This window comes from Hyla sarda, chromosome 1 (genome assembly GCF_029499605.1).
Source record: "Hyla sarda isolate aHylSar1 chromosome 1, aHylSar1.hap1, whole genome shotgun sequence".
Classification (NCBI taxonomy): Eukaryota; Metazoa; Chordata; class Amphibia; order Anura; family Hylidae; genus Hyla; species Hyla sarda.
Genome location: NC_079189.1, coordinates 529,514,846 through 529,539,241, shown reverse-complemented (window position 1 = coordinate 529,539,241; position 24,396 = coordinate 529,514,846). Strand labels below are relative to the sequence as shown.

The window sequence follows — 24,396 nt, the reverse complement described above, 5'->3', positions numbered from 1 at the left end:
CTTTGGGGATTTGCTTCTACTCAGGACAGTTCCTAAAATGGACAGAGGTGTCAGCAGAGAGCACTGTGGTCAGACAGAAAGGAAATTCAAAAAGAAAAGAACTTCCCGTGGAACATACAGCAGCTGATAAGTACTGGAGCGGTTGTGATTTTTAAATAGAAGTAAATTACAAATCTGTTTAACTTTCTGGCACCAGATTTATATATTTTTTCCAGTGGAGTACTCCTTTAATGCTATAGTGCGATACACAGGGCCTCCCCTAGCCACATACAGAGCTGTCTAATATTACTGAACAGAACTAGAAGAGTCAAATGTCTTGTTAGTCCTAAACCACAAAAACTAGATTTGGTCAGTGACTAGTTTCTCCACAATAAACTCACTGTCCCTGCCCTGATGACAGCATGGTTAGTGTAGTATTTCATGGTATTAGAAATAACCATTCTCTATAATAATAGTCAGTTTACACAAATGGTTTTCATATAAGCAGAAAAAATCCTTAAAGGGGTACTCTCATGGAAAACTTTTTTTTTTTTTTTTTTAATCCACTGGTGCCAGAAAGTTAAACAGTAAATTACTTCTATTAAAAAATCTTAATCCTTCCAGTACTTTTTAGGGGCTATATACTACAGAAGAAATGTTTTTCTTTTTGGATTTCTCTGATGTCACGACCAATGCTCTCTGCTGACCTCTGCTGTCAATTTTTGGAACTGTCCAGAGGAGGAGAAAATCCCCATAGCAAACATATGCTGCTCTGGACAGTTCCTAAAATGGACAGCAGAGGTCAGCAGAGAGCACTGTGGTCGTGACATCAGAGAAATCCAAAAAGAAAAGCATTTCCTCTGTAGTATACAGCCCATAAAATGTATTGGAAGGATTAAGATTTTTTTAATAGAAGTAATGTACAAATCTGTTTAACTTTCTGGCACCAGTTGATAAAAAAAAAATTAAAAAAATATTAATAAATAAAGTTTTCCACAGGAGTACTGCTTTAAGTTACTTTCACAACCAGCAGATTCTCCATGCAAGTATTTTGTAGAAAAATCTGCAGAATACAGTACCATGCACATAAGAGATTTATTAAAATCTCCTCCACATACAGTGGAAATTTAAAGAAATTCTACAATTACTTTACAAATTATACTGCAGTGTTCACAAGGATCAAGATACTTTCAATTGAGGCCAGATATCCAGAGAATGACAATGATCCAGGCCTAGAAAGCGTTGTCATTAAGTTATTGTTTCATCATTTTATATACACTGATTGATCACTGCATTATGATCAGTTGGCACCTGACATCTTGTGACCAATAACATAAAACCATGCGGTGGCCAAGCCATGATAGATATTGTGTTGACCTATCCTCTGCACAGCCTGTCTTTGACTGTGGACAGATTGTTGGGATCTGGATGTGTGGTGTAAGTACTTTGTTGTTCCCAAACCAGAGGGAAGACCAAAGACTGAATAAACCATTGGCCGACATTAAACCGAAAACCACATGAGCAGTCCACTTGTTTGATCTATAAAGCAAGTTTGGTGTCTCAGCAACAACATATCACAGTGGTGCACCCAACATATTTAGACAGTGTTGGAAGCATTGTACTTGCATGCCATATGACTGTTGGTCATCATAGGACTATCCTAAACTGGAGAACGCTGTAGGGACCTGTTAGTTGATAATCTGCACCAATATCTTTAGGTGGTTTTCCCTAACCACAAAGGGATGCTAGGTGTTATTGGTCTCAGATCACTAGAAACACAACACTGAGATCTCCACACTGCCATGGCCCCCAAACTCAACCAACTATAACCCCATTGAACATGTTTTGGGGTTTGATGGAACTGGCTGTAAGATCTGCTCCTACTCCTCTAAAAATGTGTACCAACAGATGGAGTTGCTGGAGCAGGCATTGTGGACCAACCAGTTATCAAGTAAATGTTCCTAGTACAATTATTGTTCAGTGTATATATTTGTAATTATATATCAGATCTTTTTCCTGTAAATTTTGTTTGGAATTACTGCAACGTTTTCTGAAGCAATCCAACTAGTGTGAACTTATCCTAAAACATCTTAGAGAGCTTCTTGATAAATCCCGAATTTCCACACTGACAAGGTGTCTACAATGAAGATGCCTGTGTCCCCATGATAATTTCTGTCTTGAGATCAAATCACAGTATCATAAGGGCTCTAAGTCCTATAACTCACAACATTCTTTCCTGCTCTTATTAGTTATAGTAAACAATAAGAATCCATTGTTAGGTAGAGTATGACCCATGTTAGTGTCATAAAGAATAGTCTGCTATAGCTCTACAATTCTACAAAATCTTTAATTGTCAGTATGTCATGGTTTAAATGATCTAGTCTACCTTTACTGCATAAGGGTACATTCCCACACGGCATATTTGCTGCGTATTTGCTGCTGCGTATTTTATTTTCTCTGTTGAAGTCAATGGGTAGGAAAATACGCAGCACCAAATACGCAGCAAATACGCAGCAAAATACGCTGTGTGGGAAAGTACCCTAAAAGTCTGTTTTGTTCATGTGATGGACAACACGTGTAGCCTGGAACCCAGTATGTAGGACACTAGTCCTTAGTCCATGTTCACACATCAGAATTTCCATGCCAGATTCCGCATTGGAATTCGGCACAGAGATTCTGCTGCAGTAGAGTCCTGTTGAATACAATGGGATTCTGCTGCACTGTGCATATGGCTAAATTTTTGTGCCAGATATTTCCGGCGCGGAAATTCTGTTTTCCGTGACTGTAGAAATAATGAACACATTCATTTGTTGGATAGGTGTATATGAGACGGCGCATTCCTATGCAGTCCTAGCGCTCGCAGTTTGCAGAATGTCCGCACAGAGATTCTACGTGTGGACATTCCGACGTGTGAACATAGCCTTATAATGTAAAGTGATTTTTGCAGCTCTGATCTGACCCGATGTCTAAATTGACACTCAGCAATTTAAAGGAAAAAAACAAAGCAGAGAATGTTTCGTAAATTATGCATATATTACACGTTTATTACAGATGCAACATAATTTGTAAAATTTACATTATGAAAAGAAAAACGAAAAAAAAAATATTTACATTTACATATTTTTTTTGTAAGATAAAACTTGTTTTGTTTTTAATTTACAATCAAAAGTAAGAACATTCCATAAAAATTCAGGTTTACTTTAATCTTTCAGTGTTTACAAAGTCATCTACACAAGAGGCAGCTACAAGGATAGAACTGTGTACAAAAGCAAGAGCCAGCTCGCTAAACAAAACACGACATTTGGCAGATACCAGCATCAACCTGGAGATTCAAATTTATTTCATTCATATAAATCTGTATGGCTTCAGTATTGTAACCTGCTCTTACAACAAATACATTTTTGATTATGTATGATTAAAAGTGCTAAAATGTATATATATATGACTAGGTTTATATAGTTCTGCTTTGTATTTTTGCAGAAAAAAAAAACTATTAATCCAGATAGTTAAAGGTCAGAGTGGAAAAACAGATTACAATAGAGAACCAAAAGTGTCATTAGCTTCCCAAACTGTAGCATAAAAAGGCCTAATAAATGCATTGCCCTTCACACATGTATTGCTTGTTATATTGCTAAGAGCACATTAAATAGTGTGTAATGGTAAGAAGTGTTATTGCTTAGTAGTAGAAGTCTTAACCGGTAACGTATGCACTGTATACTGTATTATAGAGTAACTTTGGTTAAACATCTGCAGAATATACAGTCAGAGCGGTGGTTCAAGTTACATATAAAATTGAGTACTGTACTGAGTCATTCATTTATAATGTTGAGGATTTTCTTTTAATACAAGAAACAAGTTTAATAAAATGTTAACATTTAAAAGTATCATAAAACTTACCACATATTTATCATGAGTTCTCCTTAAAACCTGTTTGATTGGAGACTAGTTAATTCATCTATACAGTGTGTTTTGCCTGGAGCACAGCATAAGGGGGTGATGCATGACATGGCATTCAGAGAACACTAAAAAGAGTACACCAGTATCATTTACCACCCCCTCAAGACCAGAACTGTACATAAGTTAACAGGGTACTCCGGCAGAAATAAACAGTAAAAAAAATGTATATGCATATACATACACAAACATTCTACATACATTTACAAACTTGGCTTAAACAAAAAACAAGGAGAACCTGTACTTACCTCCCGCACTGCTCCTGGTCTCTGCCACACTCTACTTCCCAGGTGTTTGGTTGAGCATTTATTTAGCATATTGATCCCAGACACTGGCCGCATTGTTGTACTGCCTCAGCCAGTGATTGGACTATTGACCCCCCCCCCAGCATCAGAAAGAGGAGTGTGGCATAGACTGGGAGCAGCAATACTGAAGGAGCCAGGGGAGTGTGGCAGAATTTGGTTTGTTTAAGCAGGCAGACATGTTTTTGTTTTCTATATTCTGCCGGAGTACAACCCTTTTAAAGCTAAGCTACTAGAATAGTTTGCATAGCTGATAGACTTAAATAGGCTTTGCCAGGTCTGCATGTGTCTATGTTGCCTGACTTTTAGCATGAACCATTACCTAAGCGGACTACAGCATTTCCCACTAATGGGATCACCAGCAATACACTGATGTGCTGAAGAACCTGTCAGCAAGTGTTCAACTTTATTCCAACACCACCACAGGACAAATGAAGCATTACACAGTGCCCAGAGAAACCAATGGGCTTGCCATGTAATACATAGATGTGTCCTCCAAAGCCAGCCTCATTGACTTTATTAGGGCCACACTGCACTTCCCTGCTTAGTGAGTGACAATGCTGCAGAGTGAACAAACAGTGTGGGGGATGCAGTGCTATACATTGTTCTGGTATAGCACTGCATCCCACACAATGTTTGCTAAGGGTCCCAAAGATGGGACCCTTAGTGATCATAATTGGATGCAGATTCTAACAATATACCATCACAAGATGGAATACCGCTTTGAATGGGTACTCCGCACCAAGACTTCTTATGCACTATCCAAAGGATAGGGGATAAGAGGTCAGATTGCGGGGGCCCCACAGCTGGGAACCACGCGATCTCTGTGCAACAGCCAGCATTCGTTTAGAACGCTGGGTGTGGGTGTCGTGACATCACAGCTATGCCCCTTGTGATGTCACACCACACACCCTCAATGCAAGTCTATGGGAGGGGGCGTGGCGACGCCACGCCCCCCTCCCATAGACTTGCATTGAGAAGTGTGGCGTGACGTCACGACCCCCGCCGCCCGCTCCAGGTGTCAGGAACAAAATGTTCCGAACGCTGGGGCAGTGGAGATTCCTTTTAAAAGCAATCCAAAGAAAGAAAGCTGTAGAACTCATCACAAACATATGTTGTGCAGCCTCCGTTTTACAAACAAAATGAGGGACTCAGCCATATCTGCAAATATTCTTATTAGTGTTATATATGTGCTCATTTCTAACGGAGAAAGGGTGGAAACAAGCAATCTTAATACAAATAAGTGGAAATGAAAAATTGTTCCAAGAAAGCCTCTCCATATAAAGATAAGGTGAACTAAAGCCAAGCCCCGCTAACAATTTAGGACTGACTCTTGGTCTGATATTAGATATGGAAAGCTTTTTGGGAGGGTCTTCACACTCTAATTCAGCCCCTCCCTCTCCAGTGAGGACCCAGTTGAAGAACATCTTTAGGTTTTAAGTGGTTAGGGTTTAACTTATACCAAGTAAATGAATGGCTTAAACAAAATGTGACAATGCAGGGGCATGTCCATACCCTAGTATATGTGGCAGTTTTTCAACAGCAAAGACAATTTTTGTATGACATATCACTAGTTTCCCTGCCCCCCACTTCTAGACTATACATTACACCTGTGGATCTTTGGGTAAATACAAAATACGAATATATATAATAATCCCCCAAAATAAAGCATGTAAAATAAAACAGTTGTTTGACATCTAGCCCTACAAACCGGCACACTGAGGTCTATCCGTGGCATTTGGAAGTTTGCATACATGACAATAAACTAGCCCTTTAAGTTGGAGGATCACAATAACTGGAGAGCCACAGGCTGTCAACCACCGATTTCTATAGTGTACAATGGAAGTAAAGGTTAATAGAACCTGATCGGGAAAGGCACAGATGTTCAAACATAACAAAATTGCATTGCCTGAAAGAGTGATCGCTAATAGGAAAGGAAAATTCATGTTGTCTTATTTTGTTTTTCTGTAATTGCACTTTCATTGAAATTAGTCATAAAATAAAAATTAAAATATGATTTATGGTAAAAAGTATACAAACCGGAAGCTTTGTCAATATAAAAAAACACGTCCCTTTAAATAATGAGGGATCATGGACATATACGTATAAGTTTGTTTATGGATTTTGCACCTACACACAATTAAAGCAGCTATTGTTTTTATAAGAAACTGGCAAGTTTTGTCGTAGCAAATAATTTAGTCAATATACACTTACTAGACCAGTCAAAATAATGGCTGCGTCCACCGAATGTGGGTTAGGGGTCCAAGCTGAAGTGGAAGGAAAACTATACCCTGAATTGGAGAATTGGGCTTTAAAAAAGGGAAATCTTTGTAGTGGACCATTTACAGGGGTATAAAACACTGTATATATGTAGTCTGATTGCTCTTGCAATTTCTGAAATTATCAAATGTAACAATGTAGTCTTTTGTGATAAAAAATGGCTATTTGGATAGGAAAAGTGTGGACTTTTATACAAATACACAGAATTTGCCATTTTTTTAATTTTTTTTTCTTTTCAAAGGACGGACACTTAACCATGACTGCAGAAAACTTCAGTGCTACAACAATGTCTTATAGATATTCCACAAAATGACTCCTAAAAAGTGCATTTTTATGCTTTGTAGTTGGCAGCGATATAGAAATACCTTCTGAACAAGTCAAAAATTAAAAATATATATATATAAATCTATAATTAAAACAGCATTTGGAAAATTTCCGATAAATTAACAGGAAAGCAGTTTTCTTACATCCCATGATTTAAAAAAAATAAAAAAATTTAAAATCAACAGTCGGCCATGTATTTTCCTGTAAGAACAAAAAAAAAAAAAAGAGACAAAAGGTTATGATATGTTTTATTATAACAAATCAGATAAGTTGTTTTATAATTCACATTTACAATGCACAGTAGTCCCACACTGTAAAAAAATTAATAAATACTAAGGGAAAAACCTTGCTCTGAGCCATGGTCAGTGGCAGGGTTCTGTCCCGAAGCTCTGTTCATTTTATTGGGAACTTCAGAGCAGGACAGTGTGCAGAGAAGCAACATGTTCCTTTTTTCTGTGCAGTTAATTGTATAAGCCCTGATAGTACCCCTTTACTCTAAACATATATATACATATGTAGTCATTCATTCAGAGACCCTTGAGGAAACTGTGCTAATACAAATGCCAATACAGAACCTGTGTGCCTCGCAATATGTTTTTTTAGTATTAAATCCAATTCTTTTAGTGCATTCTAGAAAACCAACCCCTTACAAACCAGCATCTGGTTGTAAGAGAACTAGCTGCAGAAAGAGCCTGCCTCAACCCCAGCTCAGACCTAGAGGTAAACTACACATTCAGCAGCCAAAAAGCCTAAATTGAATTGAATTGGGAGAGACTGGAAACTAAGGGAATCTGTCAGCTGTAGATCATGTCAAAGAGGTTGTGCTGATCCACCAACTCTTCCCTGCCTTGACTAACGTATAGGGCTGGTTTTCCAGCACTGAGTTGTGCACGTCAGTCAGTCACGGCAGGAAGGGAATAGGCGGCTCAGGACAGCCTCTTTGACACTTGAGCCCTGGGCATGATCTAGAGCTGACAGATCTCCTTTACCTCACAAGCCTATGCATGCAGAACATCCCACTATGGGAAAGTTAGCAACATGATTACATTGGTCATTCACTTCTACTTTTAAGTGTTTCTTTAAAGAGATTCACTGTAAAGGATACCAGATATATGGACCATACATCTGGCACTAAAAAGCTACTTTTATAGATTTTATTTGTATAGAAGCTAGAAGGTCTGGAATGTCATTTGCAATTGTTTACATAGGAAAACAGCATTGTACCTGTGCCAAACCTCTTCTTCACCAAAGAAAGACGATAGCCTGTTCCAACAAGCTCAATATCCACTCCAGACAAGGTGCTTCCATCACTCATGAACTGTACAGCCAGCGTGCTAGGGGTACTAGGCCCCTCTGATACATCAAATTTTGCCCTGAGTGATCCTGATCCTAAAACATAATATAACACGTGACAATGAAATTTAGACATAAAAAATTCTCACCTACAAACCTCACACCATTTACTGTATGAATGTATAGCAGGCCTGCACCAAATACAGTCTGATGCAGTCATCCATGCAGTGAGGAAAGGAATAGCAGACACACACGTAGCTGCCGCAAGCTATCACCGCCAACCAGGTTAACTGATGTAGGCTACATGTTCACTCACCATCATTGCCCTTGCAGTGCAACCATTCTCATTGTGCAAACATGTATATTAATGTAATATACCTTAAGTAGAAGAAGACCACGGCACTCGCTTCGGATGCAATTCAAATTCTTTATTCCCGCTTGAGGTGCATAAGAACATCAGGAGGGGGAGAAGAGACGGGACCGGTGGAAGCAGCGCGAGCTGCAAAACGGGCGTCGTCCCATCTATTCTCCCCCTCCTGACGTTCTTATGCACCTCAAGCGGGAATAAAGAATTTGAATTGCATCCGAAGCGAGTGCCGTGGTCTTCTTCTACTTAAGGTATATTGCATTGAGCTACGCCTTTTACCACTGAGCACCGGGTGGAGCAATCAGTTATTGAATACTGGCGGGCCAGAGCTGATTTACAGGACTGTGCCACAGAGGAAGATAGGCAGTGCCGACTGTACATTCTCTTTGGACTTTTATGTATATTAATGTGCCCTACAGTTCAATTACAACAGCTGAGATGGCAATACCCCTATGTGCAGCCCCAACAAGTTTAGTCGATCTTAATTAAGGCTCCTACCTACCGTTGTGCAGGCCTGATGTATACTGTATGTCTGTACTTACCTCCATTTTCTGACTTTTCTGAAATCACAGATATTTTCCAAAAGGCTTTCATCTGTTCTGCATTCCTAAAAGAGAAGTGACTTTGATCAACAGTGTCCTAAACTACAAAGCAAATCGACATAAAGTGGTGGCAAAGCTTCTATTGTTCAGGAGTCTGAGATGGCTGTCCAAATGAGTAGTGTGGCCCATTCACACTACATATTTTCTAAGCGGAATTTCGCTCTGGAAAATACTGTAACAAATTACAACACAGTACATGTATATAAGGTTTTAAAAACCAACCCAAAAAATCACTGAAGAAAAAATAAAAAGCAGGCTGCGGATTTTTAAATCTGTTTATGTCAATCATGTTGCAGATACATAGTTCTCCACTTTAACACAAAGGGTTCAAAGGGGTTTTCCATTGAAAAATAATAATAATAATATTAAAAAAAGCTTCTACTCTCTTCTTGCGCAGCCACCAGTATCAGAGGTTTCATCCACAGCAGCACTTCATGGAGATGCACTTGCCACAGTGATGTCCAGCTCCAGTCAGTGATTGGCTTGAAGGCCATTTTATTATTGGTTTTATTTACAGTGGTCCCTCAACATACGATGGTAATTCGTTCCAAACGAGCCATCGTTTGTCGAATCCATCATATGTTGAGGGGATTCGTGCAATGTAAAGTATAGGAAGCTGTACTCACCTATCCACGCCGCTCAGGACCGCGTCCCGCCGCTCCCGATGGTGTCCCCGGGCCTCCGCTGGGCTCTCCTGGTCTTCTCCGGTCCTCTGCTGGGCTCTCCTGGTCTTCTCCGGTCCTCCGCAAGGCCTTACTGGGCCTACGTAGCGACGTCATTACGTTGCTGTGTACGCCGTTCCTATTGGATGACGGGACGGCGTGCGCAGCTTTGTATTGACGTCACCGGAGAGGGCCGAGAAGGCACCGGAGGACCAGCGCTGGACCCGAAGGGCACCCCGGAGCATCGTGGAGGGGTAAGTAATACTCACCGCACCACACGGGGAACATTAAGCTGCTATCCGGCAGCAGCTTAAGCATTTTGCGCTGCCGGATAGCACTTAATGCGATGGCCCGACATAAAAAAGCATCGTATGTCGATGCTGACATCGACATGCGATGGCCTCTGAGAGGCCATCTTATGTCGATTTGATCATATGTCGGGGCCATCGTAGGTCGGGGGGGGGGTCACTGTATTATCCTTCAAATCTGCTGTAAATCTGCAGCATAATTGACATGTAACAGATTTATCACATTACACAGTAGATTTCTTCTGCTACATGTGAACTCTGTCAGGTTTCATCTACTACCCTATTTACCAAAAACTATCCAATGGGCATGGGTTCATATGCTATAGACACAAAATTGTCAAATAATTAAGCCAAGATGGAGAAAGGCTAAACATTAAAAAGGACTTTCTGTGACTTTTTAATGAACTAGCATTGAATGGACTTGTGGGTGCTGTATGTTCTATATACACTTTCCAGAAGACTGCTTCTTCTTCCAGTTTACCATAAACATGAATGCTCACTTGCATGTAAGGTTATTAGAATAGAGAGAGGGGAATAAGGCACTGCCAGCAGCAGATTTACCACAGTTACATAAACGTAGGATCAGGCATATTGAGAAACCAATGTAACCCATCCTACATTTCCCTAACATCTGTCATCTGTGGACACTTACATAGGACAGCCTATTCAGCTGACAGATCTATTTAACATATCAACTATCAATAGGCAATAATTCCAGCAATAAAGATGCGGATACACTGAAAAGCCTTCTCACCATACTGCAGTGGGAATAGACTGCATGTTTGTGACACCTCCATCCACTGGAACCACAACCTGGATGTTCGATAATGCACTGGGCATTGCCATAGATTCTGGGTTATATTTGTAATCCAGTCTAACATCAGTAGTGTTAGCATTACACTTCCAGTAGGTGGCGAGGTTGAGTGGAGTGGACTGGATGCCATTTGATGACACCTAGAATAAGAAAACAAACCTTTAGATTATTGCTAAAACAAATTCAGGTGAACTGCTTTGTGTAGACAGCAATGGGTACTGGATCCTGGTACAGAATTCATACACAAATCTTAAAGCTAAATTGTAAAAAGGCAAACCACTGAGAATAGATCTGTTTTAGTGCTTGGTAGGGTAACTTGCCCATAGACTGCCACAGGTGGAAGCTTGTATATTTGTCCCATGTCAAATGTTTTACAGTTCAGGAGCTACTCTTCAATAAAAGTAAATAAAGCCAAAGAGGCTCGGCATTATTACAGACCAATTCATAGGACTGTGTCTGGAAGCAGGTTTCAAGATAGAGATTATGAGTAATTTCTTGCACAGCACTGGAGTTTATTAGATTATACTACTGCATAATACACTAATAAGAAGCAGGCAGTTCAGTGCAGTCCGAAGAGTACATGGTAAACCTGGCCAACCTTCTATTCTTAACCTTACTACATATTTACTGGAGCTCACAAATGGGCCTCCAAATAATGCAAAATGTAGTAAATAGTTAACCATGAGGTTAATAAAACTTGCATGCCAGTACATAATTTCTAATATGGAGCACAAGAGACATCATCCTCTATATACATTATATCTACAGTATCTCACATAAATGAGTACACACCTTACATTTTTGTAAATATTTTATTATATCTTTTCATGTAACACTGAAGAAATGACCCTCTGCTACAGTGTAGTGTAAGTAGTGAGTGCACAGCCTTTACACCCCTAAGTGGAAATTTCCCTCCTCACTCACACACTCTCTAATACTGGTCACTGGATGTTTAGCATGGCACCTCATGGCAAAGAACTCTCTGAGGATCTGGGAAGAATTGTTGCTCTACATAAAGATGGCCTAGGCTATGCGAAGATTGCCAAGACCCTGCAAGTGAGCTGCAGCACGGTGGGCAAGACCATACATCGGTTTCACAAGACAGGTTAAAGTCAGAACAGGCTGCGCCATAGTTGACTAAAGAAGTTGAGTGCACATGCTTAGTGTCATATCCAGAGGTTGCCTTTGGGAAATATTTGTATAAGTGCTACGAGCATTGCTGCAGAGGGGGGGGGGGGGGGGGGGGGGGGTGAGTGGAAGTGAAGACAAGCAGACCCTATTGAGCATCTGTGGGGCATCCTCAAACAGAAGGTGGGGGGAGTGCAAGGACTCCACCAGCTCTGTGATGTTGTTATGGAGGAGTGGAAGAGGACTTCAGTGGCAACCTGTGAAGCTCTGGTGAACTTAATGTCCAAGAGGCTTAAGGCAGTGCTGGGAAGTAATGGTAGCCACACAAAATAATGACACTTTGGGCCCAATTTGGATATTCCCAATTGGGGGGGGGGGGGGGGGGGGACTCACTTCTGTTGCCTAGGTTTAGACATTTATGTCTGTGTGTTGAGTTATTTTGAGGGGAAACAACATTAAACACTGTTATGCAGGCTGTGAACTCACTACTGTAGCCATTCTCCAGTATGTATCCTGAATAATGGACACACCTCTACTGACTGAAGATTGTTTTACAACACACAAAATGCTTTCTTAACCCCTTAAGGACTCAGCCCCTTTTCACCTTAAATGGTCACTCATTAAAACGAATTGTTGCTATTGCACGCTATTTTTTTAAGCACAAATAAAACATAGAAAACTTCATTTTTTTTTTTAAACAAAGTATATTAGAAATATTTTTTATTTACCATAAGGAGTGCAATAGCAAAAATTAGTTTTAATGCGAGTTACCATTTAACTCCTTGGGGACGGAGGGCGTACCTATACGCCCTCAGCCCACTCCCTTTCTATAACGCGGGGCCACACCAGTCATTCGGCGATCGGACAGCATGGAGGAAGGTAGGGACCCTCCTGCTGTCTTTACAGCTGTTCGGGACCAGTGGCTAATAGCGCGCGGCACCGCAATCAGTGCCACGCGCTATTAGCCACGGGTCCCGACCCGCTATGACGGCTAGGCCCCGCGTTATAGAAAGGGAGTGGGCTGAGGGCGTATAGGTACGCCCTCCGTCCCCAAGGAGTTAAATGGTAACTCTCATTAAAACTAATTTTTGCTATTGCACTCCTTATGGTAAATAAAAAATATTTCTATTAACCCTTTAGAACGCTGCATCTAAAGTGAAAGTAAAGCACTGCCGGTTAGCTCAGGGGGCTGTTCGGGATCGCTGCGATGAAATTCTGGCATCCCGAATAGCTGTAAATTCAGAATCATTGATCAATGGTTTACTATGAGAAACCATTGATCAATGTAAAAGATCAGTGTGTGCAGTGTTATAGCCCCTTATGGCAACTATAACGTTGCAAAAAAACAAAGTGAAAAAAAAAAAAAGTGAATAAAGATCATTTAACCCCTTCCCTAATAAAAGTTTGAATCACCCCCTTATCCCAATAAAAAAAAAAAAAAACTGTAAATAAAAATAAACATGTGGTATCGCCGTATGCGGAAACATCTGAATTATGAAAATATATAATTAATTAAACCGCACGGTCAATGGCGTAGGCGCCAAAAAATTCCAAAGTCCAAAATAGCGTATTTTGGTCACTTTTTATATCATGAAAAAAATGAATAAAAAGTGATCAAAAAGTCCGATCAATACATAAATGGTACCGCTAAAAACTTCAGATCACAGCGCAAAATCGTACCACTCTGTATGCGGAAAAATAAAAAAGTTATAGGGGTCAGAAGACGACAATTTTAAACGTATAAATTTTCCTGCATGTAGTTATGATTTTTTCCAGAAGTATCAAACCTATATAAGTAGGGTATCATTTTAATCGTATGGACCTACAGAATAAAGAGAATGTGTCATTTTTACTGAAAAATTTACTGCGTAGAAACAGAAGCCCCCAAAGTTACAAAATGGCATTGTTTCTTCAATTTTGTCACACATTTTTAATTCCGTTTCGCAGTAGATTTTTGGGTAAAATGACTGTCATTACAAAGTAGAATTGGTGGTGCAAAAAATAAGCCATCATATGGATTTTTAGCTGCAAAATTGAAAGGGTTATGATTTTTAAAAGGTAAGGAGGAAAAAACGAAAGTGCAAAAACTGGAAAACCCTCCGTCCCCAAGGGGTTAAGGACGCAGCCAATTTTATTTGTGCATTTGTGTTTTTTCCTCCTCGCCTTCTAAAATTCCTAACTCTTTTATATTTCCATTCCCAGACCCACATGAGTGCTAGTTTTTTGCGTGACCAGTTGTTGTTAGTTGATGTTACTTTGCAATTACATCACTAAAATGTATGGTAAGCCCAAAAAACTGCTGCAGATGGCGTGATCTGTATTGATCACTGCACCTGAGGCGTTAATGGCAGACTTCAGCACAATCGCTGATGTCCGCCATTACCGGCGGGTCCCCGGCTGCTGGCAGCCGCCGGGAACCCATCGGGAATGAAGCGAGTCCAGCTCCTGCGCTCGTGTTACAGCTGCGCCGTAAATGTATGGCGCTGTGCGCTAAGTGATGCTATGCAGCGCCATACATTTACAGTGCATGTCCTTAAGGGGTTAAACTGAACAACCTAAGTAACATTTACTGCTATATAAAAAAAAAAAATCAGCTCAGCTGGTAAATGCAGCTCAGCTGTCGTACATGGACTCATGCTTGGACTTGTACATAATCCACGTGAATATAAGTGTCTCAATTAACATGAATTAGTAATCGGACTCCAATCTCACACAAACATTGTCAAACCACCCGGTACCATCAGTTCCTCTTCTGTCAACTACATTTTATGCATTAAGTGAGAGGAAATATGATACTGAAAACTAAAACAAGATAGCTGAATATTCCTATTGTTTCATGAATAACCTACTGGCAACAGGTGTCCCCGGATGACGCTTGTAACGATGAATAAAATTATATTTTACCACATAAAAAGCTAATTTACAGAAAAGAAAATGCCAGTCACACAATAGGAATCACCTTCTCCTACAATACTTCGATGCCTAGATGCCCAATTAAAGGATAGCGGATTACTATAGGTGCTTAATAGGGTGCTTCTACAGGCGTTATGCAGGAAGAGAAAACAAAACTAATTTCTGCCCAAAACAGCTCCACACCTGTCCTCAGGTTGTGTGTGGGATTACAATTTGGCTACATTTACTTGACTGACTTGCAATACCTAACGCAACCTGAGGACAGTTGTGGTGATGTTTTATGACTAAATCAGCACTGTGTTTCTAACCCTGGATAACCTATTTAAGTTTGGAAATTGCTGTTGGTAATAGTGTAAGGGAACCTGTCATCAGTTTCATGGTGCAGACACTAATTTACTCTAACACACTACTCTAAAACACTCGATGACATGATGACCCCTTCCAAGTCGCTGTGCTATGCCGTTTACAGAACTCCCATTAACTGCTATAGAATTTATGTTTCCACAGAGGTTAATGGGAATCCCAGCAACCTACAGCTGTCAAAAGCAGACCAGAGAGAGCTGGGGTCCTGGTTCTAGAAACAGGTTTGGGCTCGAGTTAAGGCATACCCCAGAATTTCCCAAACTACGTGCCTCCAGCTGTTGCAAAACTACAAGACCCAGCATGCCCTGACAGCCAAAGGCTGTCCGGGCATGCTGGGAGTTAGTTTTGCAACAGCTGCACTGGTTGCGAAACACTCACATACCCTGTTGGTAGGACACATTTTTGAGTTAGTGAAAAATACGATCAGCAGTGGAAGGTTTTTTGAGGAGGATGATATAGCTTAGCTGTTGGTAGTCTAATTAAATCAAGATATGGTGGGCACCCATCCAACTGTATCTACCTGATATTTCAAGATGTCGACATTATAATAGGAGGCAGACGGGTTCTGCTCAGAAGACTTCTTGAGGTAGGCAGTAACTGCTTGCATATTCATCCAGAAGTCTCTGCAGTTGTTGTCACTTTGTGATGGATCACTGTGAGAAATAGAAACATAAATTATTTATAATATATATATATATATATATATATATATATATATATGGTCAGGATGTTAAATAGAGAGGAAACTAACTTTACAACAGGTTCACTATGCACATATAGGAAGGATCTATTGATCACAGCCAGACATAGCCATTTATAGTGAATCGTGCTGCACATGGTTTGGGTAACATCAAAACTTGTGACAGATTCCCTTTTAAAAAAGGTTAAAGGGGTATTTCAGGTTATATTTTAAATGAGTACCAGATCATGTGGGGAGGCTGCATGCATGTCGTTGCTCCATTCATTGTTTATGGAGCTGTAGAAGAGAGTCGAGCGCTGGGAATACCATTTTAAAGGATTAAACAAGGTTCAGGAGGGAAGTGCTTTTAACGAATAAAAGAAAAAGGGGCACAACCTTAGTCAGTAAGGGAAGATCAGAAGTAATGTCAGAAAATATTATTTCACTGAAATTAAAGAGTAAGTAGAGTAGTAGATGTTTAGTTGGTAAATAAATACCTGCCTGGGATAAACATATCTATCCCAATATAAAAAGAAATCATAAAGGAAGACTAGATGGTCCATGGACAACCTTCTACGTTAAAATATAGATTAGAAAAAGAAAAAAAAAACATCAATATCCAGATTACTGGTAATAATGTGGAATACTGATCCAAGGATACAACATGGGTGATTTCTGCTTACTCAGGATCAAAAGGGCTTGTGGACTTAAAAGGGTTACATTTGATGGTCTAACTAGGTAATAGGTGTTCAGGCACACTGCGATCTCTTTAACCCCTTAACGACCACGGACATAAATGTACGTCCTGGTTTGGCGGGACTTCCCGCACCTAGACGTACATTTACGTCCTGTGTATGACCGTGAGCATCGGAAGGGTGCTCACGTCATACACGGCAGGTCCCGGCTGCTAGCAGCAGCCGGGGACCCGCCCGTCATGGCCGACATCTGCGATCGCGCGGATGTCCGCCATTGACCCCTCTGATGCCGTGATGAACACAGATCACGGCATCTGCGGCATTGCGGCACTTTGATTGGATGATCGGATCGCCCGCAGCGCTGCCGCGGGGATTCGATCATCCAGCATGACAGCCGGAGGTCCCCTTACCTAGCTCCGGCCGTCTCCCGGGGTCTTCTGCTCTGGTCTGAGATCGAGCAGACCAGAGCAGAAGATCACCGATAATACTGAGCAGTGCTGTGTCCTATACATAGCACTGCATAGTATTAGCAATCAAAGGATTGCTATAGATAGTCCCCTATGGGGACATAAAAAGTGTTAAAAAAAAGTGGAAAAATGTAAACATATAAAGTAAAAAAAAAAGTGAAAAATCCCCTCCCCCAATAAAAATGAAAATTGTCCGTTTTTCGCATGTTACCCCCAAAAAGCGTAAAAAAATTGTTTTAATAAACATATTTGGTATCGCCACGGAAATGTCCGAACTATCAAAATATAATGTTAATGATCCCGTATGGTGAATGGCGTAAACGCAAAAAATTTAGTCCAAAAATGCTGCTTTTGTGTCACATTTATATTATTATTTATAATAATAAAAAATGATCTAAAAGTTTTATATATGCAAATGTGGTATCTAAAAAAAGTTCAGAAGACGGTGCAAAAAATGAGCCCTCATACCGCCCTATATACGGAAAAATGAAAAAGTTATAGGTGGTCAAAATAGGGCTATTTTAAATTACTGATTTTGTACAAAAAGTTTTAGATTTTTTTTAAGCGGTACAAAAATATAAAAGTACCGTATTTATCGGCGTATAACACGCACTTTTTAGGCAAAAATTTTTAGCCTAAAGTCTATGTGCGTGTTATACGCCGATACACCCCCAGGAAAGGCAGGGGGAGAGAGGCAGTCGCTGCCCGCTTCTCTCCCCCTGCCTTTCCTGGGGTCTAGAGCCCTGCTGCCGGCCCTTCTCTCCCCCTGGCTATCGGCACCGCTGCCCATCCTGTCCCCCTGACTATCGGTGCCGGCGCCCCATTGCCGGCGCCGATAGCCAGAGGGAGAGAAGCAGCGCTGCTGCTTTGTTGCCTCCCCCCCATCCCCGGTGGCATAATTACCTGTTGCTGGGGTTGGGTCCGCGCTGCTTCAGGCCTCCGGCGTGCGTCCCCTGCGTCGTTGCTATGCGCTGCACGGCGCGGCACATGACGTCAGTGCGCCGCGCCGTGCAGTGCATAGCAACGACGCAGGGGACGCACGCCGGAGGCCTGAACCAGCACGGACCCGACCCCGGCAACAGGTAATTATGCCACCGGGGATGGGGGGGAGGCAACGGGGCAGCGGCGCCGGCAATGGGTGCCGCTGCCCCTTCTCTCCCCCTGGCAGTCAGGGGGACAGAACGGGCAGCGGCGCCCATAGCCAGGGGGAGAGAAGGGCCGGCAGCAGGGCTCTAGACCCCAGGAAAGGCAGGGGGAGAGAAGCGGGCAGCGACGGCCTCTCTCCCCCTGCCTTTCCTGGGGGTGTATTGGGGTATACACGCACACACACGCACACACACGCACACACACGCACACACACGCACCCTCATTTTACCATGGATATTTGGGTAAAAAACTTTTTTTACCCAAATATTCTTGGTAAAATGAGGGTGCGTATTATAGGCCGCTGCGTGGTATACCCCGATAAATGGGTATTATTTAAATCTTATTGACTCACAGAATAAAGAACACATGTCATTTTTACCATAAAGTGTACAGTGTGAAAACAAAACCCTCCAAAATGTGCAAAATTTTGGTTTTCATTTAAATTTCCTCCCTAAAAAATAATTTTTTGGGTTCGCCGTACATTTTATGGTAAAATGGGAGGTTTCATTACAAACTACAATTGGTCACGCAAAAAACAAGCCCTTATATGGGTCTGTAGATGGAAATATAAAAGAGCTATGGATTTTAGAAGGCGAGGGGGGAAAAAACGGAAACGCAAAAAGAAAATTGTCCTGGTCCTTAAGGTGAAAATGGGCTTGGTCATTAAGGGGTTAAAGGGGTACTCCGGTGGAAAACCTTTTTTTTTTTTTTATCAACTGGTGCCAGAAAGTTAAACAGGTTTGTAAATTACTTCTATTACAAAATCTTAATCCTTCCATTACTTATTAGCTGTTGAATACTACAGAGGAAATTATTTTCTTTTTGAAACACAGAGCTCTCTGCTGGCATCACGAGCACAGTGCTCTCTGCTGACATCGCTGTCCATTATAAGAACTGTCCAGAGTAGGAGAAAATCCCCATTAGCAAACATATGCTGCTCTGGACACTTCCTAAAATGGACAGAGATGTCAGCAGAGAGCACTGTGCTCGTGATGTCAGCAGAGAGCATTGTATTCCAAAAAGAAAATAATTTCCTCTGTAGTATTCAGCAGCTAATAAGTAATGGAAGGATTAAGATTTTTTAATAGAAGCAATTCAAAAATCTGTTTAACTTTCTGGCACCAGTTGATTTAAAAAAATAAAATAAAATAAAAAAAAAGGTTTCCACCGGAGTACCCCTTTAAAGCATGAGCATTAAAGTAATGCGCCAGCTCCGGGTATGCTAGCAGTTGTAGTTTAGCAAAACCTGAAGGCACTCTGGTTGAGAAACACTGCCTTAAAGACTATGGCAGGGCCAACTCTGAGATGCATAGAGATAAAGGGGCATAATATTGGGGCAGAGCTTGTCAGAAAAAGTGCATGGTCCCTTACATATTGTAAGTATTAAAGGGGTTATCCAGGAAAAAACTTTTTTTTATATATCAACTGGCTCCAGAAAGTTAAACAGATTTGTAAATTACTTTTATTAAAAAATCTTAATCCTTTCAGTACTTATGAGCTTCTGAATTTAAGGTTGTTCTTTTCTGTCTAAGTGCTCTCTGATGACACGTGTCTCGGGAACCGCCCAGTTTAGAAGAGGTTTACTATAGGGATTTGCTTCTAAACCGGGCGGTTCCCGAGACATGTGTCATCAGAGATTACTTAGACAGAAAGACAGAAAAGAACAACCTTAAACTTCAGAAGCTCATAAGTACTGAAAGGATTAAGATTTTTTAATAAAAGTAATTTACAAATCTGTTTAACTTTCTGGAGCCAGTTGATATATAAAAAAAAGTTTTTTCCTGGAATACCCCTTTAATGTTGAATTCTGCTGAACAAATAATACTGCAACATATCAGATTAAACAGAAGTCACATTACAGACATAACACGTTCTGCTCACTATGAAGGCATTAGGTGTGGTTTAGAGGAGTTAAGCAACACACAAGGATCTGAATAACCAAACCACCATACCTGTATAACAATTGTGTATTTGGTAGAATCTGCTCAAGCTTGCTGGTGTTCTTTAGCCTGAAGCAGAGCACTGCTGGAGATGGGTTACTTGTGAACACCTTTATGATCCCAGTTGGAAAGGACACTGTCATGTCTCCAGTTATCTTCACAATGCACCTAGAGGGGAGTTGCACAAAGATAGTTACGTAATAGTTTCACATCATCCTAAACTTTACTTTCAAATAAAATGGCATTCAAACCATGTGACACCTTGAGTTGCTCATATGAATAAAATATACATTCACATATGCATAGTGCAGGTTATAAAGACGACATGAAAGATCAGGAACATATACTTATAAGCCATAACATTACACCCGCCTGCCTTGTGTCACCAAGACAGCTCTGACCTGTCAATGGATGGACTCCACTAGACCTCTGAAAGTGTCCTGTGGTATATAGCACCAAATCGTTTAAGTTAGGGGATTCTCATGGATCAGATTTGTTTTTGGGTATTTTAGTAGGCCAAACCATTACTGAACAATACTTGCAATGTGACAAAGGGCATTATTCTGATGACCGAGGTCACCGCCATTAGGAATGCCATGCAGGGGGCACCTTGGTCTGTAATGTTTTCATGGGTGGTACATGTCAGAGTGACATTCACATGAATGCCAAGACCCTTATGGCTTACATTCTTCTCAATAAACGTTCCACTGCCAGGTCTTACCAAAGTAAGTGATGCACATTAACCCGGCCATCAAAAGAAAACATGATTCATCATCCCATTGCTCTTTGATCCAGTTCTGATGCTCGTGTGCCCATTGTGTGCACTTTTAGCAGTGACAGGGTCAGCATAAATTAGTGTTTCCCAACCAGGGTGCATCCAACTGTTGCAAAACTACAACTCCCAGCATGCCCGGACAGCCAAAGGCTGTGACGTCACTATACTCCGTCCCGTGATCGCCAGTAATCAGACCCAGAGCAAGCATGCTCCGGGGGCTAATTCTAACGGGGTGCGGTGTGGAAGATCACGGAGGTCCCCAGCGGCGGGACCCCCGCGATCAGGCATCTTATCCCCTATTCTTTGGATAGGGGAGAAGATGTCTTAGCGCTGGAGTACCCCTTTAAGGCTCGGTTCACACCAGATTTTTGCAATACAGTTCCATATACGTTTTAAACGTGAACGTACTGAAAACCATATGCACTGACTCTCCATTGAAAACTGTGTGCCAAATGATGCATCAGGTTGTGTTCGTTTTGAATCTTCTATGGTTTTGGCACTTTTTTCCCATACCCAAAATCATAGCCTACCATGATTTTTGGTCCGGGGGGAAAACCGTTTTTTTTTTTTTTTTTTTTTTTTTTTTTTTTTTTTTTTTTACAATGGGAACCGTATGTGCGTACGGTTCCATCTGGTTTTCACCATACGGTTTTTGACACCGAAAGTTTTTTTTCTCAGAATTTCAATCAAACAAGTGAAACTTTATTCATAACTAGCTGAATACCTGGCGTTGCCTGGTTTATCCTTCCTAATCCTTGTTGTGGAGGAAAATCAACAGAAAAAGCTTTTGACTTCATATCTCGTCCTCATATATTGTTGTCATATCCCAACCCCATATACCGTCCTCATACCCCGACCTCCTACCCTGTCCTTATACCCCGACCTCCCACCCCTTCCTCATATCCCAACCCGTAATATGTGTACCAGGTATTGAAATATCTCCAGCCATACAGAAGTTATGTGAGAACATACATTTCCCATTGATTTGCATGGGACTGTAAACAAAAACCCCGACCCTCACAAATGAGGGTAGCTTAGGGTTAAATTAACTATGCTATATTTTAAGTAGACATATAAGTAACATGTGACCAAGTATTATCGAAATATCTCCAGCCATTTGGAAGCTATGCAGTAACATATACAGTAGAGACAAAAAGTTTGGACACACCTTCTCATTCAGAGTTTTCTTTATTTTCATGACTATGAAAATTGTAGATTCACATTGAAGGCATCAAAACTATGAATTAACACATGTGGAATTATATACATAACAAAAAAGTGTGAAAATAGGTCATATTCTAGGTTCTAGCCACCTTTTGCTTTGATTACTGCTTTGCACACTCATTCTCTTGATGAGCTTCAAGAGGTAGTCACCTGAAATGGTCTTCCAACAGTCTTGAAGGAGTTTCCCAGAGATGCTTAGCACTTGTTGGCACTTTTTGCCTTCACTCTGCGGTCCAGCTCACCCCAAACCATCCCGATTGGGTTCAGGTCCGGTGACTGTGGAGGCCAGGTCATCTGGCGCAGCACCCCATCACTCTCCTTCTTGGTCAAATAGCCCTTACACAGCCTGGAGGTGTGTTTGGGGTCATTGTCCTGTTGAAAAATAAATGATGGTCCAACTAAACGCAAACTGGATGGAACAGCATGCCGCTGCAAGATGCTGTGGTAGCCATGCTGGTTCAGTATGCCTTCAATTTTGAATAAATCCCCAACAGTGTCACCAGCAAAGCACCCCCACACCATCACACCTCCTCCTCCACACCAGCACACCTGTGAAGTGAAAACCATTTCAGGTGACTACCTCTTGAAGCTCAACAAGAGAATGCCAAGTGTGCGCAAAGCAGTAATCAAAGCAAAAGCTGGCTACTTTGAAGAACCTAGAATATGACATATTTTCAGTTGTTTCACACTTTTTTGTTATGTCTATAACGCCACATGAGTTAATTCATAGTTTTGATGTCTTCAGTGTGAATCTACAATTTTCATAGTCATGAAAATAAAGAAAACTCTGAATGAGAAGGTGTGTCCAAACTTTTGGTCTGTACTGTATTTCCCATAGACTTGTATGGGACTTAAAATAAAAACCCAGACCCTGGCAAATGGGGGTGAGTAAGGGTTAAATCCCCTATCCTATGTTTGTTGTTGACATATAAGTAACATGTGCGCCAAGTTTCATGTTAATATATTTAGCCGTTTGGGCGTGATGCTGGAACATACACACACACACATTGAGTTTTATATATACATAAATAGATGGAATGAAAAGTTAAAAACTTATACATTTTTTTTCTTAAAAATGGATGCAACTGGACATCATTTTTTCAAACCGTATACGGGATAACATTTTTACACATGTTTTGATACAGTTTAGTCAGGTTTTGAGGAATCCATTTTTCATCAAAAACCTGATACGGAAACTGTATTGCAAAAACGTGGTGTGAACCCAGCCTAACAGTCACAGCTGGATCCCATTGATTATAATGGGGTTTGTTGTTTTAGAGGAATATAGTGGGAGAAAAAGACAGTGCATGCAGTGATAATAATATGATGCACATACATTAGCAGTCCTGACTGCCTGACATATAGAACAATATCAATGGTAAGAGGATACATGATAAAAGCTGTCCTACACCTTGAGCAGTATCTTCTAAACCATAATATCTATGATAGCAGGATAAGGTCAGCTAAACAAAGATAACCTTACAAGTAGAATAAATGTTTTGTACAGCACGGCAAATAAGAACTATTGTAGCTGATTTAACAACATGAATAATGAAATGGATAATAAGTGAACCAAAATGCAGAACAGTCCTAGCGCCACTCATTGAAAGTTCATCTATACTGAGAATTATTCACTGATAATAGGATTACCAGACACATGCCCAGCAATGTGCTCACATCAAGTGACTGTACAAGACTCCCTGCGCTGTGTATGCCAACAGAATAAAGGCTAGGAATGTATGTGGTTATAAAACAAAAAATAAATCGTGAAATAATTATTCTTTCGATGAAAGACGCTTCTTCCAAAAACTTCCATATAGAACGTTTTGATAACATTTTACATATAGTTTTATATTTTGCATTGTCCAAATATGTTGGCAGGATATTTTGTGTTTGTTACTTTGCTATGTTTCACACACAATTTGAAGCTGGGTTTGCACACAGTATTCTCGGGCCTCATTTTGGTCAGTATTTTCACCAAAGTCAGGATTGGGTCCAAAACACAGAAAAGGGGCAAATCTTTCGATGATCGTTTTGAGTTGTTGGTCCCACTCCTGCTTTTGGTAAACCTACTAACCAAAATAAGACTCAAAATGCTGTGTGTATTGGATACAAATTAGTAGTAAATAGACAACTGGGCCTTTCAATAAAGCATGCCTCTCTGAACCTCCCCAACTAGAA

General features: G+C 40.8%; 1 protein-coding gene across 1 annotated transcript in view; it reads right to left on the bottom strand.

The window, feature by feature from the left end:
* Positions 1–3,011: 3,011 nt before the first annotated feature.
* Positions 3,012–24,396, bottom strand: part of FCHO2 (FCH and mu domain containing endocytic adaptor 2) — a 145,574-nt gene continuing 124,189 nt past the window's right edge. Inside the window, exons 23-26 of the mRNA XM_056539861.1 lie at positions 10,826–11,025; positions 9,042–9,106; positions 8,064–8,228; positions 3,012–7,040 (exon numbers count right to left, since the gene is read on the bottom strand). Coding sequence (XP_056395836.1) covers positions 7,018–7,040; positions 8,064–8,228; positions 9,042–9,106; positions 10,826–11,025 — 453 coding nt within the window. The 3' untranslated portion in view covers positions 3,012–7,017. The remainder of the gene's footprint in view (positions 7,041–8,063; positions 8,229–9,041; positions 9,107–10,825; positions 11,026–24,396) is intronic.